This window comes from Aulonocara sp. 'chitande type north' Nkhata Bay, linkage group LG16 (assembly GCF_057382095.1).
Source record: "Aulonocara sp. 'chitande type north' Nkhata Bay isolate Kocher_YH1m ecotype deep benthic linkage group LG16, A_spYH_male_GT1.1, whole genome shotgun sequence".
In the NCBI taxonomy this organism is placed as follows: Eukaryota; Metazoa; Chordata; class Actinopteri; order Cichliformes; family Cichlidae; genus Aulonocara; species Aulonocara sp. 'chitande type north' Nkhata Bay.
The window spans coordinates 20,403,228-20,421,360 of record NC_141359.1 but is presented as its reverse complement, the minus strand read 5'-3'; the positions used below and the strand labels follow the sequence as shown (position 1 = coordinate 20,421,360).

The 18,133-nt window shown below is 39.3% G+C and overlaps 2 protein-coding genes and 1 long non-coding RNA gene across 3 annotated transcripts; 2 read left to right on the top strand and 1 right to left on the bottom strand.

Annotated features, from left to right (window-relative positions):
• The first annotated feature begins 109 nt into the window (after positions 1–109).
• Positions 110–8,263, top strand: asb11 (ankyrin repeat and SOCS box containing 11). The gene is made up of 7 exons (XM_086266513.1): positions 110–852; positions 2,979–3,058; positions 3,160–3,267; positions 6,074–6,224; positions 6,306–6,440; positions 7,346–7,534; positions 7,752–8,263. Exons 1-7 carry the CDS (start codon positions 756–758, stop codon positions 7,874–7,876), a joined length of 885 nt encoding a protein of 294 aa, XP_086122639.1. The 5' UTR covers positions 110–755; the 3' UTR covers positions 7,877–8,263.
• A 1,983-nt stretch (positions 8,264–10,246) lies between these two features.
• On the top strand, positions 10,247–16,248 carry LOC147311390 (G2/M phase-specific E3 ubiquitin-protein ligase-like). The gene is made up of 11 exons (XM_086265637.1): positions 10,247–10,397; positions 10,635–10,714; positions 10,869–10,924; positions 11,036–11,063; positions 11,151–11,170; positions 11,519–11,608; positions 11,705–12,015; positions 12,160–12,347; positions 12,685–12,857; positions 14,453–14,667; positions 15,175–16,248. The coding sequence occupies exons 1-11, from the start codon at positions 10,247–10,249 to the stop codon at positions 15,408–15,410; spliced, it is 1,548 nt and encodes a 515-aa protein (XP_086121763.1). The 3' UTR covers positions 15,411–16,248.
• A 23-nt stretch (positions 16,249–16,271) lies between these two features.
• Positions 16,272–17,946, bottom strand: LOC147311389 (uncharacterized). Its single transcript, XR_015125398.1, has 3 exons — positions 17,808–17,946; positions 17,456–17,559; positions 16,272–17,064 (listed from the first exon to the last, which is right to left on the bottom strand). It is a non-coding gene; the product is annotated as an uncharacterized LOC147311389 (long non-coding RNA).
• Positions 17,947–18,133: the final 187 nt, after the last annotated feature.

The window sequence follows — 18,133 nt, the reverse complement described above, 5'->3', positions numbered from 1 at the left end:
ATGCCGTAGTGCAGCGGTGTACACGCTCCTATCTACTGCGGTACATTTGTGAATGAGGAAGCGTCTAAAAGTAGCTTTCATGATTGACACTCCTTTGAAACCTGCGAGCTTTTTTTTCTTTTCTTCAAATGATAAGTAAACTTTCAGAAAACCCAACGTGGGAACCAAAGTGTACTTTCTAATATATATGGCATGTGCTATGTTCTCACATGTAATTTTTGCAGATCCTGGAGAGGCATCAAACAAATATTTGTTTTGTAGATGAATCTGATTGTAAGGAAGAGTGCCAAAAAAAACCACACTTGTGAAAAAGGAGCTGATAAATAGGTGTCACTCTTCAGGGTCAGCGACGGGGATTTGCAAGACAGAAACAAACATCATATCAAGAAGTTCAGCATGTGTTCAATGTTAAGACAACATGTTCCTGTTGGAGCTAGGGACTTTTTTTGTTAGTTTAAGGCATTTCATTTAGTTCATGTGGCAGTAATATATTTAAGGGTCTTATGGGGCTTGTCCTGGTCTGTGTGTCTTTAAGTGCTTTGTTGAAGACACCTCATGATCATTCTAGCAGCTATTGTAATGTAATGCATATACCGTTAACTCTGGCCATCCACTGGGGTGAGAGTGGGTGGAAGGTGGTAATGTGGGGGAGGTGACCAAGGGCCCAGATAAGAGAGTGAGGAAGGCCGGATTCAGGTTTGTGTATCTGGCTGGGTGAAGGAGGTGAAGGAATCTGCTGCTGTTTCGTTTTCACCATGGCTGCTGTGCAAACAGACGTTTCCCTGTGGTCGCAACCTTGGGAGAGGCCTTTGTCCATCTACGGAGGGTTGGTGTGTAACTCGCTGATGGCCGGTGAGTTTAATGTTTGTATGGTTTTTTTGCATCAGTGTTTCCAGGCCTAAAAGCTGTCCATGTGAAGTCTGATGCTGCTGTAGACAATAAAATCTGGGATGAAACCGGTTTAGCATTTTAGGGTTGGGGGTCATGTTGAGAAACCAGAAGTCATAGCTGGACTGGCTAGCTGGATCAGTCCAGGCAGTCCAGGTGGGCCGATGGTAATTTTTGGTTTAAATGGGCCGATGTTTTGTTGTTGTTGTCTCCCCCCCTAACCGTGTAAACAGTGACAGGTGGCGGATTGGATAGATGCTGGCAGACGTGTAAAAATAGCTCAATTGTTTGGTAGTGGCTATGGTGGAGCTTTCACAGATTCAGTAAAATTGGCAAGTGGTGGAAGCCAGCAGGTGGATGGGGGGGAAGGGGAGGTGGAGGTGGAGAGACCCAAGGCGGCTGTCAGGTGAAATGAGCTTCAGGTAAGAAGTTATGACCTGCAGTCTGTCTGGGTCAGATATAAACCAAGTTTAGGTGCAGTTTATTTTTGTTGTGCTAACTTTTTACAGTCAGTGACGATAACTCGTACTGTGTACTAGCTAGCATGACGGAGTTTCTATACAGTTGGGTGGGTGCTATGATGTTACTGATAGTGAACTTTATTTTATTCAAGGTTAGTTAGTAGAGTTGCCTACCGTCCTGTAAAAAAACGGAATCCTCTGGTATTCAGAGTTAATATTACATGTTTTGTATTGAGCTGAAAATAAACGCGATTTGTCCCGTACTTCAGCTACAATAAAAAAAGAGCCGCCTCTTCTTCTCTCATTCTCCCCCTCCCTCTCTCTCCTGCTGCTACTTCAATCATGAAACTGATCAATGATCAGCTGATCTGCTTTTCTCTCTTGCTTGTTTATCTCCCGCTTTGCGCCAGAAAGAGGAAACTAGCGGGGGTCGCGTTAAACAGCAGAAGCGCCTTTAAACTTGATCAGCTGTTGTTAGAATTTATTTAATATTACTTTCTAGTATCAGCTGATGTTTGTTGGAGCCACAGCAGTAAAAGCTGCTGGTCATGATGTCGGTTTGGTTATCTGGTGAGAGGGAAACATGAAGATGAAACCAGGAGATGTCCTTACTGAATCATCAGAGCTGTCAACAGGTTTACCTTTTAGGTGACATGAATGGGTTGAAGGAAAGCTATGAACTGTTTCTGAGAGACAAATAACACCAGGATCCTTTTTTTTATGTAGCTGACAGCTGGTAACTGTGCAGGGGCTTTTGCCATGGGGCCAGGTAGGGCATTAACAGGGAAAGGGGGGCACAAAGAAATACTTTTCTTTGTTATTCTCATTTAAAATTTCTAGCTTTTAACAAATAATTATCCGAATCTTACAACCAAAGTTTTCATCTGATGTCAAATTTATAGAAATCCATTATTGTACGCAGTAAGTTTTTTTTCAGGGTCCCAACACAATTTCCTCAGAAGAAAGTACTGTACATGATGCCAATATTTTCCCACATTTTCTAGATACTGTACTAGTACTTTGTGTAAAATGCCATCAAAAAGTCAGTTAAGTTTTATTCTTTCTCACCTGTCTTTGTCTCCTTTCACTTTTAAAAGGTTGCCATGTTAGAAAGAATATTTTGCCCTGCCATGCTGTTTATTGATGTGGTAAATAAATAGTTTATGAAAATATCACTAAATCTGTCATTTATTATTTTTAATATTCAGTAATGGTCATGTCTCACCTCTAGTCTTCTCTGTCTTAATTTCAGGTTTCCACCATATGTTGTAGATAGTTCAGGAAGTTAACTCAACCAAGCAGTCTTTGGGTTTCGGCTAAGTACTGTTTAGAATACCAGAATAAGGAGGATGGTGTAGGTTTAAGTTTATTAGATTGATACATATATACCAACAAGACTGTGTACATCACTGTCACAACAACGTTTGTTTTCATTCAAAGGCTTTATGGTTTTTCCTATAATACCTGGTGGGCCGGTCTCTAGTCAAAATGCCTGGGCTGATTTTTTTTTTTTTTGTCCCAGTCCAGCCCTGCCAGAAGTGTGTATGTATGTGGATGAGGTTACAGTGGTCTTGGTCTTTGTGCTTTCTGAATGTGGAAACATAACTAATTTGATTCTCTGTGTCTCAGACTTCTGGTCTGACAGAACTCCGCTCCATGAAGCGGCCTTTCAGGGCAGACTCCTCCACCTCAGGGCCCTTATCGCTCAGGTAATCTTAAATCTTGATTTGTACGTCGAGTACTTACAGTCTACAACCCGAAGACTTCTTGAAAAGAAGTCAAATGAAAATCCTCTGATCTCTCCCTGCAGGGCTTCCATGTTGACACAGTCACCATGGACGGGGTCACGCCGCTCCACGAGGCTTGCCTCGGGGCTCGTTACGCTTGTGCCAAGTTTCTTCTGGATAATGGAGCAAATGTAAGAAGGAACAGATACATTTTTCTGTCATCAAAGAAACCCACAAGTTTTATTTTGCTTATCCTTTTTGAACTTGATGCTTGATGGAGATTATAGATCATTTGGCTATTGCCCAAAACAAATGTGAGGCCAGGCATACATTTGATTTATGTGACGTGAGATAATTAGGTCATCGCTCACTCTTGGTATTTCTTTCTTAGACAAACAAAGACTTGGAAAATGATTCTGTTTAACTTGTCTAGCATTAAGGTTTCATCAAAAGGAAAAACCCACAGAAGTATAAGAACGTCATATCGTAAACCCTCCTTTGTTGTGCTAGCATGGTCTCAAACACGTTTCAGAACCTCAAAACTTTGAAATTATGTACAGATGCACCCTAAAGAGGTTACAGAAAAGGCTACATTTTTAAAAAATATATTAAATTAAGAGCATTTGGGTTGGAATGCAGGCATTTAAAGTCTTTTTTTCCAAATAAAGATTATTTTTGCACTCATAAGATGAATTACTTTATCTGATATTTTGTATTTAGTGATAAGAATTTATGTACCGTCTCATTGCTTTGATCATACATGAAAGTGGATCCCTTCACTTTTGGTTTGAAAAGTATTTGATGGATTGAAACTCAATCCTAAACTTCACATACACTAATAAAACACTGGGGGTTGGGGGAATCTAACAATTCGTTTTATCATTGTTAAGTTGATATAAAAGACTTTGGCTTGTGTCACAAGAGAGCAAACCCAGCAAATGGACTTTAGGCCTTCATGTATTAAAAACAACCCCTATATTTAAAATTATATTAGCTTGTCCAGCTAAATAATCAGAATATTAGTGAGGGCTTATGTGTAAGTGCCCCAATAACCTCATGGATGGATGGATGTTATAAAAATGGCTGTAATTTTTAAATAGTTAATGCAGTTCTTTTGGTAAACCAATTAATTTACAGCTGAAAAAATCTGCACCTCAGTTGCTTGATTTGATTGGTTTGAGCATCGTACTCACTTTCCTGTAAATTTCACTACAGGATGCCTGAAATTGTGCAGTTCAAAAAGAGCTGAGCTCATTTGCGAACTCACAGATTCTCCCGCTTTAACACAGATTTTTGTTTTCACACGTTTTAAACCACATCTGGTGTTGTTGCTGAAGAGTTTAGATTTTACTGGAGAAAGGTCAGAGCTGAAATCTGCATGCAAAGAGGCCTTCAGTTGTTGGTTGTCTCGTGTGTTTGCTCTGTTTGAGCATTTGTGTATGTTTGTGTCACTGTTACGTTTCGGTGTTGTCAGTGTGTTGTTTTTGGCGTGACTGTTATGTGTTTCCTGTTTACTTTGAAAGTCTGTGTTATCTTAGTGTTTTCAGTTTACGTTTCCCTGTCTCGTCAGTTCTGATTTGCCCCAGCTGTGTTTCCCTCCTGTTGTCCATTTTCCTGATTGCTCCCTCTATGTATTTAAACCCTGTGTTTCAGTGTGTCATGTTCGCGATCTCCCCCGTGTTGTAAATAGTTTGGTGTTTTGTTGTAAATAAATAGTTTGTTGTAAATAGCTGTAAATAGATTTGTCGATACTTTCGTTTTGGGATTTTGGTGGTGAGCTTTAGTGGGGTTTTTTTGTGTGGTGTTTATTTTTACTTTTTTTCGTGTTGCACTCCGGTTGCCTAGGCCGGGGTGTAACATATGGGGGCTCGTCCGGGATTGCCTTCGCTGGGGGGTCCGGGGACCGCCCCAGCCTTTGTCGTCTGCTGGAGGGTCCGTGGGACCGCTCCAGCCTTCATTCGCCTTCGCTGAAGGGTCCGAGGGACCACTCCAGCCTTCATCCGCCTTTGCTAGATGGTCCGTGGGACCGCTCCATCCTTCGTCGTCTGCTGGAGGGTCGGTGGGGCCGCTCCAGCCGTCATCAGCTTCGTCTGCCTTCGCTTCAGCCGTCCGTCTCCGCTGGAGGGTCCGAGGGACCGCTCCAGCCTTCATCCGCCTTCGCTGGAGGGTCCGTGGGACCGCTCCAGCCTCCGTCGTCTGCTGGAGGGTCAGTGGGACCGCTCCAGCCTTCATCAGCTTCGTCTGCCTTCGCTGAGGGGAGGGTCCGTGGGACCGCCCCAGCCTTTGTCGTCGCTGGAGGGTCCGTGGGACCGCTCCAGCCTTCATCCGCCTTCGCTGGAGGGTCCGTGGGACTGCTCCAGCCTTCGTCGTCTGCTGGAGGGTCAGTGGGACCGCTCCAGCCTTCATCGGCTTCGTCTGTCTGGATCAAACTTTTCATTTGGTGTTAAATGTTTGATTTTTGGTTGGGGGGAACTGTTACGTTTCGGTGTTGTCAGTGTGTTGTTTTTGGCGTGACTGTTATGTGTTTCCTGTTTACTTTGAAAGTCTGTGTTATCTTAGTGTTTTCAGTTTACGTTTCCCTGTCTCGTCAGTTCTAATTTGCCCCAGCTGTGTTTCCCTCCTGTTGTCCATTTTCCTGATTGCTCCCTCTATGTATTTAAACCCTGTGTTTCAGTGTGTCATGTTCGCGATCTCCCCCGTGTTGTAAATAGTTTGGTGTTTTGTTGTAAGTAAATAGTTTGATGTAAATAGCTGTAAATAGATTTGTCGATACTTTCGTTTTGGGATTTTGGTGGTGAGCTTTAGTGGGGGTTTTTTGTGTGGTTTTTTTTTTTTTTTTTTTTTTTTTTTTTTTTTTTTCTCTCCCCTTTATTTTTACTTTTTTTCGTGTTGCACTCCGGTTGCCTAGGCCGGGGTGTAACAGTCACATGCATGAATAAATAAATGAGGTACACTCCGTTCTTTTGGATGCATTTCCTCACAAACATCATTCTCAAGGCAATGGCAGTGTCAACAGATGGCGCCACACCTCTCTTCAATTCCTGCAGCAGCGGGAGCGCTGCCTGCCTCAAGCTCATCCTGCAGCACAGTGCCTCCATCCACACCACCTACCAGCTGGCATCTCCAATCCATGAGGCTGCCAAGAAAGGTACACAAAGGTATCCATTTACAAGAAATTTCTGGTTATGAATGTGGACTACATGTCAGCATTTGTCATCTTCTCCTCCAGATCACAGAGAGTGCCTGGAGCTGCTGCTGGCCCGTGGAGCTCAGATTGATCTGGAGCTGCCTGACGTTGGGACGCCACTCTACTCTGCCTGCATGGCCCGGGCTGCAGCCTGCGTAGAGGTGCTGCTGTATTCAGGTAATATAAGTCAGGAATAATCACCAGTCACACCTTTGCTTTTTGTTTGTTTCAGTCATGAAAATTAAGGCACTTCAAGGCCCAGTCTGTATAATAGTCTGAAGTTTTTTTTTTTAATGAAAAACTCCACTCTTTTAATTACACAAACCAGTCTATCAAACAGTTGTTTCAGCAAACACTGTAACAGCTCTTTTATTCGCTGTATACAGTTGTAAAAGAAAAGAATCAGATTTAAAAAAAAAACAACTTCTTGATTCTTAAACTGAGTCAGAGGTGCAATGATTAGTTAATTATTTCATTTAGTGTTTCTTCCTTTGACATAACTTAGTTGTGAAGCTTTTCTTCTGTGCCGCCTTTCATCTTTGGGACTTAAATGCTCAAACTAGACTGCATATCTTCGAGTTTGGCTCTGCTTATCAGACAAACCGAGGCACTTGAAGGTGTCAGTTGACATTTAACACGTCTGTCTTGGATTTTGCACATTTGAAACGATAATCGCCGAGCAAAGGTGAACCAACAGGACAGAACCGTTCGTTCCAGCCATATAATATTTAAATACAGCTGACATTTTTTGTTTCTGCTGGGCTCTGAGTTACTTTTAGTGGCACGCTCTGCAGTTTCTCTCTATCGCTTTCCATCGAAGCAGAAACTCGGTGTCACAGTTCACATCAGCACACGTTTAAAAGCTTTTCTAATCAATCCAACCTGTCAGACGTAACAGCCAGTCTCAAAACTATTCAGAGCTGTGCTTTGGATTTATTTTTGAAAACTTTTTTATTAGTAGCTAATATATAACGACGTGCTGCTTTAACAATAAATCACTTACAACACACGGATGGGTTTTAATCAGAATTGTGTGATTTGCGTGCTGTTATGTGTTGAACTCTGTTTGCATGTTTGAGCAGGAGCAGATGTTCAGATCGGATGCGGGCCGGACAGTCCTCTGCATGCTGCAGTTTTGGGGGGAGGAGCTGACGTTGTGCATCTTCTCCTGGACTTTGGAGCTGATGGGTGTCGCAGGAACGCCGAGGCGAAGACTCCTCTTGATCTGTCGAAGCCAAACAGCTCAGTGAGAGCTGCACTGCTGAGCAGAGGTGTGTTATTGTCCTGTCATTATTTCATATTGTTATTATTGTTTTACATTGTTTCTTTTTAATGGTATTTTTATATTGTTAAGCACTTTGTGCAGCATCGTCTGTGTGGAAATGTCCTATATAAATAACTTTGACCTTGACCTTTGACCTTTTTGCACTTACATAGAGGACCCTCACTTCCTTTTATTAACAGCTGTGATCTGCCTCCTGTTCCCAGGTCCCTGCTCTCTGTCTCAGCTCTGTCGCTTACGTATTCGTCGAAGTCTCGGAAAGAGTCGTCTGCACAGGGCCTCGAGCCTCTTTGTCCCTCACAGTATCAAGGACTTCCTCCTCTACCAATGACACATCTCTGCCGTCCTTTGCTTTTTTTTTTTTCTTTTTTTTGCTTCGCCATTCAAGAAGAAAGGATAAAAGGCGTCCACATTCAGAGAGTTTTCATCCATAGCTTCATAATTCAGATGCTTTTAGTATTATAATAACAGCTTTCTGAGAACTGCTCAATGAAATCTTTTGGATACAAGGGAGGGACGCTTCAGGATAAGCTCTGTTCATCCTGCAGGGACTTTAATGTATCAGGTTTTTGTATTTTTGTACTTTCTTTTCAGCGCTCATGAATTTTACATGATTCCAAAGTGTTTTTAAAGTTGAACATCGCCAATTTTACACATCAAAGTCTTTTATGTTTGGGAGTACTTGTGCATATATTAAAAATAAGTTGTATAAAAACTAGCTCCACAGGAAGCTTTGTGGATGTCATTTGAATAAGCATCAGCTGGGGGTGAAAACTGCAGATCAGACCTTTTTGTAGCAACCACAGACTGTGTGCCTATGAGTACAACACAGGAGAATTCACACCACTAATGTTAGAGAGTTGCATTCTGGGTAATGCAGGTGGCAAGTTTTGGAAAAAAACAAAAAACAAAATCTTATGTTAAAATTCTTTTTCTCATAAATGTTTCTAATGGTTTTGTAAACTTTGAATGTGGCCTGTTTTGTTCACATTTCTGTGTTTTTATTTGTGGAATCTTTCATATTGCCGTTAGTACACGGGCCGAGGTGGTCATCACACATCGTCTCTCTGACATCACACAGAGTAAGACTGAGGGTTTCTGAGCACCTCACAGGATGCTTTATAACTGCTTTAATTCTTCGTGATGCTGATTCAAAAAGGCGCCTGAAACATTCCTCATACAGTTTGGTCAGTGTTGATATGACAGCATCACACAGCTGCTGCTGATGCTTCGACTGCGCATCCATGACATAAGTCTTGCGTTACACCACATCCCATAGGTGCTCTGCTGGATTGCGATCTGGTGACTGTAGAAACTGTTTGGTCACAGTGAACCTGTTGTCATGTTCAAAAAACTAGTCTGAGATGATCTGAGCTTTGTGATATGGAGCATTAGGACAGTAACTAACTGAACTAAATCAAATAATACAATATATTACAAGGTTACAAAATAGCCCGAATAAACACAAAACACTGTATACATTTTCCAGTATATTACACATAATTAAATAGTTGAAGTTGAGGTGCTTCATATCATGTTGGCTTTATTTCTTCTGTAGAGGATGTGCTGCGGTGTGTATTTGTGTGCTTTAGATGGAGGAATTGTACTGCAAGTTAGCCACAGGCAGAAATGATTTCCTTTGTCGGTCAGTGGTGCATTTAGGGTAATCCAAGTCTTTCACTGACTGTGCTCCTGTGACTGGACCTCATGGAGTGGCTGGGAGGTACTGTCTGGCATTGTCCTTATCTTGGACAACAATACTCAGATATGCTGCACTACGGTGGCCCCTAGAGACAAAGCACGTACAAAATACAAAACACATGCAAAATACAAAGCACATGCAAAATACAAAACACATGCAAAACCCATAGCACATGCAAAATACAAAACACTTACACATGCAAAATACAAAACACATGCAAAATACAAAACACTTGCAAAATACAAAACACATGCAAAAGACAAAACACTTGCAAAATACAAAACACATGCAAAAGAGAAAACACATGCAAAATACAAAACACATGCAAAATCCAAAGCACAACGGAAGTGCTCCAGGACGCTAGGGGCAGTGTTGAGCTAGATTTGCAAAATTAACGGCAATTTTGTTGAAAACACAGGGAGATGGATACCAGCGGAAAACACCATCAAGGATAGTCACCACGCCTCATAATAAAGGTAATGTGCAAACTGTTGTTAGTTTGATTGTTTGTTTTTATTAATATGAACGCTTGGTTTATGCTTTGCTCATAGACAACTGGTTTTAAAAAATGGATAAAAGTATGAAAACGTAATGTTTTAGCGATTTCTGTCCTTTGCTAAACATCCAAAGTAGCATGCTGTGCACTTTATATACATATATATAATGAAAGTTAAGATAAAATATGTAATCTCCTGTGCATTCAGGAGTCTTAATGTAAGATGTGAAATACTTGTATTTTCTGTGGGTTGTAGTGAATCTTAATTTTGTAAAACATTTGATGGGGTCATTTTTACAACTTGTGTCAAGCCAGCCTCCAATTCGAGACTTGCAGTCAAGCCAGCCTCCAGTTGATTTTACGTTCCCTGTGTATTCAAAGTATTACGGGAATGGATGTGGAAACCGGATTTCAAAATAAAAGCCAACTTCGAGTGAATTAACAGATATGTTAAGAACATAATAACATATAATTTAGGCTTTTTTTTTTTTTTAGAAACTCTAATGTTACATCTATACCCTGATGCAAGGGAAGTTAGCACAATTCCTGGAACCAACACCCCTTTCACCATCCAAAAATACAAGGATGCCATAGGGAAGGCCTATCAAAGAGTAACTCTCTACATTTGTAACCATGATGACTTCTTTAATACTGGTAAGTGATTTTGATAAAGCAGTGACAATCATAAAGTTTAGATATTAAAAATAATTCAAGATTTTTCCAAAAAATGTTAATCAGAGAGTGACATGATTTTGCCACAGATTTTAAATATATTTAATTTGTGCTGCATAGCCAAAGTGTTGTATATGTTTGCTAATTGTTAGATATACCTTTCAATACATACATATATTTAAATTAGACTGTATTTTTTGAATCATTGAATATTTGCAGATTGCAACACAGAGTGTGAATCTGAAGAGGACAATGAAGTTCAAGTAAAAGTAGTAGAAAGCCCACTGTCGGACACTGTGGTTAGTCTTTTTTTTTTTTTAACGGTGTTTTGTGTGTGTGTGTGTGTGTGTGGGTGGGTGTGTGTGTGTGTGTGTGTGTTTGTATACACCAATATAATCAAGAAAAGTTTAAAGTTTTAAAAAGTGCTGTTAATCTTATTTTACTACTTATCAGGTATGGGATTTTCCAGATAATCACAGCACGCCGGAAAGAGCACCTTCAAGAAATAGGTAAGTTTTGTATTGTGGAGAATACAGTGCGGCGACCGTGAATAGGGTGGAGCCAAAATACATTCTTGTGTATTATATTGTAAATTCTGAAATAATTTAAATTCTTTACAGGGGGTCAAACTTGCAAACTTCTTCTGAAGTAAGACTCTGAAAAATGTCATTAATAATTATCATACAGGCTACAAACATAAATTATATTAACTGTTCATATATTTTTGATATTTAGACTCAAGGTCCCTGCTACAGGTATGTTTTGGACACAGAAATTTGTGTATTGACACACTAGACCAGTGGTTCTTAACCTTGTTGGAGGTACCGAACCCCACCAGTTTCAGATGCGCATTCACTGAACCCCTCTTTAGTGAAAAAAAAAATAAATTCAAATTCAAGACATAGATATGTTTTTATTGGTGCACAAAATGAGCCGTGCATGTCATGGTGGAGGCTCTGCCGAACCCCTGAGACGGACTCACCGAACCCCTAGGGTTCGATCGAACCCAGGTTAAGAACCACTGCACTAGACCAATAAAATATTAGTTAACTTTAGATTTTAAGAAATGTTCTACTTTTCCCACTAAATGTTTTTCATTGCAGCACATACACAAGTGTTTATGCACCGATTGTAATTGATAGTGACTCAGACAAAGAAGTTCTCATCGAAAAGGATGAGAGTGAAACACAAAGGTAAGTATACATTTAAATGTGAGAATGTAAATATGATAAAAGTGAGTAATAACATCCTCATTTTATGTGATATTTAATAATTTTTTTATGTTCTAGTACAAATGGCCTGTCTGCTGCAGAAGTACTCGAAGAGCTGGCGTCTAAGACAATAAAAACATCTGTCAGCAGATTTAATATAAACAGGGCAAATGTTTGGGATGGAGCATCTCGGGGCTTTAGACGTGTGTCTTACAACCCAACTGATGATATACTTGTGAAGTTCAGCGATGATGCAGGACAGCGTGAAGATGGAATGGATAATGGTGGTCCTAAACGTGAATTTTTGACATTATTAATGAAATGCCTTAGATCGCGACGAATCTTTGATGGACCTGAGGACAGCAAATTTCTTACATTTGACAGCGCTGGTGAGAAATTTATACCATCTGACTATAAAATTAAATTAATACATTCTGAAGTTAAGCTTGGATGATTAATTTTTTATTAAAATAAAAAGGCATATAATTTAAAGCATTATTTTAGCATAACTAACTAAATAAATCCATTACCAGCTGCAAGAGAGGATGAATATTTCCTTACTGGCAGAATGATTGCCACATCATTGGTACATGGTGGTCCAGGGCCTGCCTTCCTCTCCAAGACACTCTACCAGCATCTGATTGGGACAACAAAGTCTGATGTGGTGGAGGTCACGATTGAAGATGTAACTGATGAAGCTACAAAAGCTTTTCTGTTGGAAGTATGTTGATTTAAATATTCGATTGTAAAACTACAATTTCCTTTGTTATCACAAAGCTTGATGTGTTAATTGCACATTGGACTGTAACGCTGTGCTCCATAGTAGTTGTAATTTTAATCAACATGCTAAGTGTACCAATGTTTGTTAATTATGAACAAAGATAAATGTTTGACTTTAAGTAGAGGAGTAGAAAACAATACCAGAATAACATGCTTTAAAATATAGACCAAACATTGAAGTGCACTAGTAATTATATTTAAAATGATTTTGATGTGAACGTCATGGACAACAACCTTGTGATACTGCAATTTTCTTTTTTTTATTATGTAAACACTAGATATCCAATGCTGCAACGCTGAAGGAACTCCATGGGTGCATTGAAATGCATTGCAGCTTATTGCAGACAGCTGGCTGCTATGTATTTCCGGACTCTTTAGATGGTAAAGGCAACATCATTAAGGACTACCTTAAGTGGTACATCATATACCGCAACCACTTCTCAATCCAAAGGTAACATATTTGTAAGTATTTGGACTGATACTAAATAATGGGGCAATGTAGCTACAGTATTTTAATAATAGTTTTTTAACAAAATTGTTTTTTAAACCATAAGCAACACTATAATGAATTGATAACAAACCACAGCTACAGAAGCCGCCTATTCTTTTGACCAAATTTTTTTTCGAATAATATGTATGTTTCTGCTTAATTTTACAGTTTTGCATCTTCCCTTTTTACTTATAGTTTCCATGGCTAATTATACTTTGAGCCTAATGTTTGCAAAAAGTTTTTGAGTTATCATGCATGTGCTTTACTCAGTATGGAAAAAATCATGTGAAGCTGCGAGGACAGAGATCAAATTTCAAACTTTTAAACACTTATTCTATTAGAATTCTTGTTACTTATCAGTCCCCGCATAAAACTGGATAAAGCTGCAAACACAAGTTCAGCCAGTGACCATGTTTAGGCAGGTACTTTAAAAAAATGCAGTGCAAATTTGATTTTTGCAGGTGGTTTGATCTTTTACATTATTGATTTTATTGAGAATAAACCGTACTGTAACGTTCACAAGAACCAGACGGTTGGGGTCTCAGTTTGTCCGTTTATTCGGCACATAAGCCAGCGGGTTGTTAACTCAGGGGGAAGCGCTCTCGAACTACACCTCTCTTCAGCCTGGCACACACACAGAACAACCAGGTCACCCCACCCCTTCCTGTACACCACCCTCACTACTTCCTGCAGCCCAACCAAACATGAATCTTAAAGGAACAACAACAGTGTGCAGAGAAAACCAACATGTCACTGTCCAGTAACACTTAACCATCGTTACAGTACTGTACTGACTGAAAATGCATTTGCAACATTGTGGCTGAAGTAACTTAAGCTCCAGTTTCCAACATTCACTTGCTGATGAATAGAAATGCAGATGGTAAAATATAAATTCGGAAGGTGGCATGGTGGAGCAATGGATAAAACATCAGACTGGGATTCAGAAGGTAGCACGTTCGATGAGAGCCCACACACCAGGTGTGTCCTTGAGTAAGACAGCCAGCACTAACTCACTGCTCACCCCAAGGGTGATGGGTTAAATGCTGAGATCTAATTTCCCCCTAGGATCAATAAAGTCTGTAAGAGCCAAAGTCAATGTTTATGTTTTTCCTTTTTTGTTTTGGTGGCACAGGTGTATAGCTTTACCTGCGTCTCAGGTGATGGTATGTGGGTGTGGTCACAGTCTATTTACCTGATGTCGGTGTTCGCAGCAGGTGTGTTGGGTGAGTGGTTTGTGGGCAAACTTTTCTGTTGACCGTCATTTTTTGGCACACCAGTTAATCCATGCGCTAGTTGGAAATTGATTGAAAGCGCAAATGTTTGTTCTTGTTTTGTTCTTAAAATAAATGCGCAAAGTACAAGTTCAACTCATTATGGATTATTGGAGGCACGTCACAGGGACACAACCAACTCAGCCGGCCGCGGCTTTATTTACGGATGAAAGTCGCAACAAAGTCTGTAAAATTCATTGTGCTTTCGGAATAATTAAAATAAAACATTCAAAAAGTGTTTTTCATTTTTTTATTGTAGTGCTGATGACAATTTTCCCCTTATAGATTTAAGGATGGCCTCGCAACACTTGGTGTAATCCATGCCCTGCAGCAGCATCCTTTGTTGTTCCAACCCTTCATGTGCTCAAGACCAGAGCCGCTGACATCTGATTTTTTCGAGGACATGTTTGCTGTGGTCCTGAGCGAACCTGGCAGTTCAAGACGGCAGGAAGAAACCAGGGTGCTTGGATTCTGGCGAGACTATCTGATAGACGCTGAAGGTTTGTTTAATACAAAACTTGTACTGCAAACAAATTTCTACGATCAGTGAAAACCAATAAAGCAGCTCTTTCATGAATATTACTTTTATGATATATATTTTTTAAGTTTAAACTGTCAGGTGATATTTCTGCTATAGAACAGAAGCACTTTTTTTGTCTTTTAGCAGGTGAATCTCATCCCTTGGGGGATGAATGTGCTGCCAGCAGTGGCTATTGGGGAGCTACCTAGCATGAACAAAACAATAATAACAGAGTCAAATTATCACCTTTACAGTTTCTGTTTAAAATGGAAAAATTGTACCGCAATAGTAAGTCACCACAGAGCTGCTGTTTTATATATTTTTTTATATTGAACTGGTATGGGTGTTTGTGCTATTAATCTTGGAAAAACAGTAAAAACATAACACTTTGGAACATTTGAGGATCCAAGTTTCTGATATTCTGCTTTGTATTTGGAATTATTATAAAATAAAGAATTATCTTTAGCTACATTCTATTTAATTATAGATACCAAAACAGCAGTCTCCCTACAAGACATCCTGATGTTTGCCACGGGCCTAAACAGCATTCCACCAGCTGGAATGGAACCAAGACCAAGATTGCTGTTTGGTGATGCATCACGTTTCCCAATTGGGAAAACATGTGCAAACACCATTGTGATACCAATGGCTCAGTCATATAAGCAGTTCCAGGATGATATGGACTTTGGAATATTAAACTCTCCTGGTTTTGGTCTGTATTGATCGACTTACAGTTTGATCCTCACACTGTAATATAGTCCTCATTTCAACTGTGTTTTTGTTCTTATACAAAAAGGTTTGTTTAAAGAAATTGGCTAGATATCTGTTGGGCCAAGGCCTTTGTTTTAGTTACAATGCTAAAGTAAATGTCTGTGATTTGAAAGGATTACTTTTTAGTACCCTTAGCTTTAGAATTCCCTTTACTACTATCCAGCATTTAGAAAAGATATATTCATAGATATTGTACATTTTACACAATTTCTATTTCAGTGCAAAGTGTAATTTGCCTTGTTAACGTTAACAATAAATCTTATTACTTAAATTAGAGTGTTTTTACTCCTTTATTTTATATCAACCTGTATTAATAAAGCTAATAATACCAACACGTGTCTTGCATTTAAGGTGGAGGTTAAGAGAGTCTTCACAATATCATCTGTTAGGATAAATAATTTATTTGATCTCATCGTCACAACTGATATTCTTATTTGGAAAAACACAAAGGCTATTTTTTTAAGTGACTATAAACTGATGAACTATAATTGTGATCTACTTGAAGCAAAAAACATTTTTTTTTGCCTTAACAAAAGTGCAGGTGGTGCATTATTATAACCACAAAGTGGAATCCACAGTTCTGGGATGTGTGGGAACCTTGGCATTACAACCCAGCAAGTCCTTTTAGTCTGATGTAGTTCTCCACACAAGATTCCAATGTCTGTGATGAACTGAAGCCACTGTTTAGTCCTTCAAAATATTCCTGTAGGTGAGGGTCTCCACAGAAATCGGGAGTTGAACTCATCCTGAACTGGCTCAGCTCTTGATGTCCAACTGCAAGGCCACAGTCGCGTCCACCAAACCTAAAAGTTTGTACAAGGAAAATTTTTACTATTAAAATACTAAGAAAATTTTAAAACCTACCGCTGTTTTCTGAAGTACGACCACCAGCTTTCAATTCTTTGATTTGTTATTGAAGATCCATACATATGACTGGCAGCTCCTGCAAAAAAATCCTGATGAGATGACCGTAAGGCACAATGCATTGCTGCCATCGTCCCATTTTCAGTGCCGCAGTATGTGTGAAGTCGCACTGGTATGACTCCAAACTCTGAAGCACACTGAACGTAGTGTTGAGCTATGACTTCTGGGTTGCTGTTAGTTGCTCCGCAAACCAACCATAATATCTTCCGCGAATAGCCATCAATACAACCACTGATAGTCAAACCATATGGCTTTAATTTGTCATATCCATCAACATGCCAAGTGTGGTTTGGTCCAGGTGAATCGTAAACTCTTCGTAAAAACTTTTTCTTTGAGCGCTTTTGGACTCCAGATGGGTCGAGCTCTGCCATCATCACCATTACATCATGCCTTTTCACAGAAAGATGGTGTTTCTGACGCAGTGTCTGCCACATTGAACGGTATCCATAATGTTGACCAGGTCCCTTCAGCTCTTCTATTATTGCAGCACAAATCAAGGCCTGAGTTGAGTAATGTTTTTTGCGGGACAGTGATAAACTTCTTAATCTACTTTTAAGTGTGGTCAGACTGATCTTCTGTTTATGTTTTGAGGCCAAAATGTCCAATGTTTCATTATAGGAGTAACCGTCTCTGAAATATTTCTGAATGAGGTCTTCAATGGAAATGTTTTCTTGAATTGATCCTTATAAACAGAAAAAAAATAAGATGGGAAATGGTAAAATAGATCATCAGACAAGAAATGTGCAGTTTTAAATAACAATGACATTTAAAAACCAATGTATTGTCTCATTATTAAACGAAATTAATATGTTGCTTCTTTGGGCCTCAGTAAATTCAAGACAAATAAAGTCTACAACTATAACCCTAACCTGGACGACTAAGAATCTTCACAGATATATACCTTACTGGTTTAAATGATTGCAAAATAATGTGTATGCAATTTATATAACATAAAAATAATATAGTAAATAAGGACTGCATTCAAATGTAAATAAACTGTAAACAGCCAAATGGCAGCTTTGTGAACTGGTTCAGACAACCTTTTTTATATATGTTATTTGTGAAATACTTACTGTTGTTGACAAACGCCAAAAACTCAATATGTTTGCCACATGAACCGCAGAACTTGACAACTTCTCTCACGTTATGGCCACAATATGGACAAAACATTCTTACCCTGAAACAAACAGCATTTTTCTTTTAAAATGGAGTATTAAAACGGAAAAGGGCAGACCTAAGCTAAAGTGTATATACACAGACGCATTTCCAACACAACAGCTACGTTGCTAGCGTAAAACTGAACTTCCAAAACACAACTACCTAGATAACTTAAATTACACAATTGAGAGCATATGTGTATTAGTTGTTGATTTATACACAAACACTAATATATATTCAAATAATTAAAAAAAAAGGTTCATTTACCTTTTACTGCCACACACCAAATCCGGTCATTAGAAACTTCATGGCTTATGTAGCCACTAGGTAACAAAAACTCAACACTGCCCCTAGCGTCCTGGAGCACTTCCGTTGTGCTTTGTATTTTGCATGTGTTTTGTCTTTTGCATGTGTTTTGTCTTTTGCATGTGTTTTTTATTTTGTAAGTGTTTTGTATTTTGCATGTGTTTTGTATTTTGCATGTGTTTTGTATTTTGTAAGCGTTTTGTATTTTGCATGTGTTTTGTCTTTTGCATGTGTTTTGTCTTTTGCATGTGTTTTGTATTTTGCATGTATTTTGCATGTGTTTTGTA

Coding starts and splice junctions, on each gene's coding strand:
- asb11 (XM_086266513.1), top strand. CDS start 756: ATGGCTGCTGTGCAAACAGACGTTTCCCTGTGGTCGCAACCTTGGGAG. Junction 853..2,978: donor GTGTAACTCGCTGATGGCCG/GTGAGTTTAATG, acceptor TCTGTGTCTCAG/ACTTCTGGTCTGACAGAACT. Junction 6,441..7,345: donor AGAGGTGCTGCTGTATTCAG/GTAATATAAGTC, acceptor ATGTTTGAGCAG/GAGCAGATGTTCAGATCGGA.
- LOC147311390 (XM_086265637.1), top strand. CDS start 10,247: ATGTTACATCTATACCCTGATGCAAGGGAAGTTAGCACAATTCCTGGA. Junction 10,715..10,868: donor GCCCACTGTCGGACACTGTG/GTTAGTCTTTTT, acceptor ACTACTTATCAG/GTATGGGATTTTCCAGATAA. Junction 12,348..12,684: donor CAAAAGCTTTTCTGTTGGAA/GTATGTTGATTT, acceptor TGTAAACACTAG/ATATCCAATGCTGCAACGCT.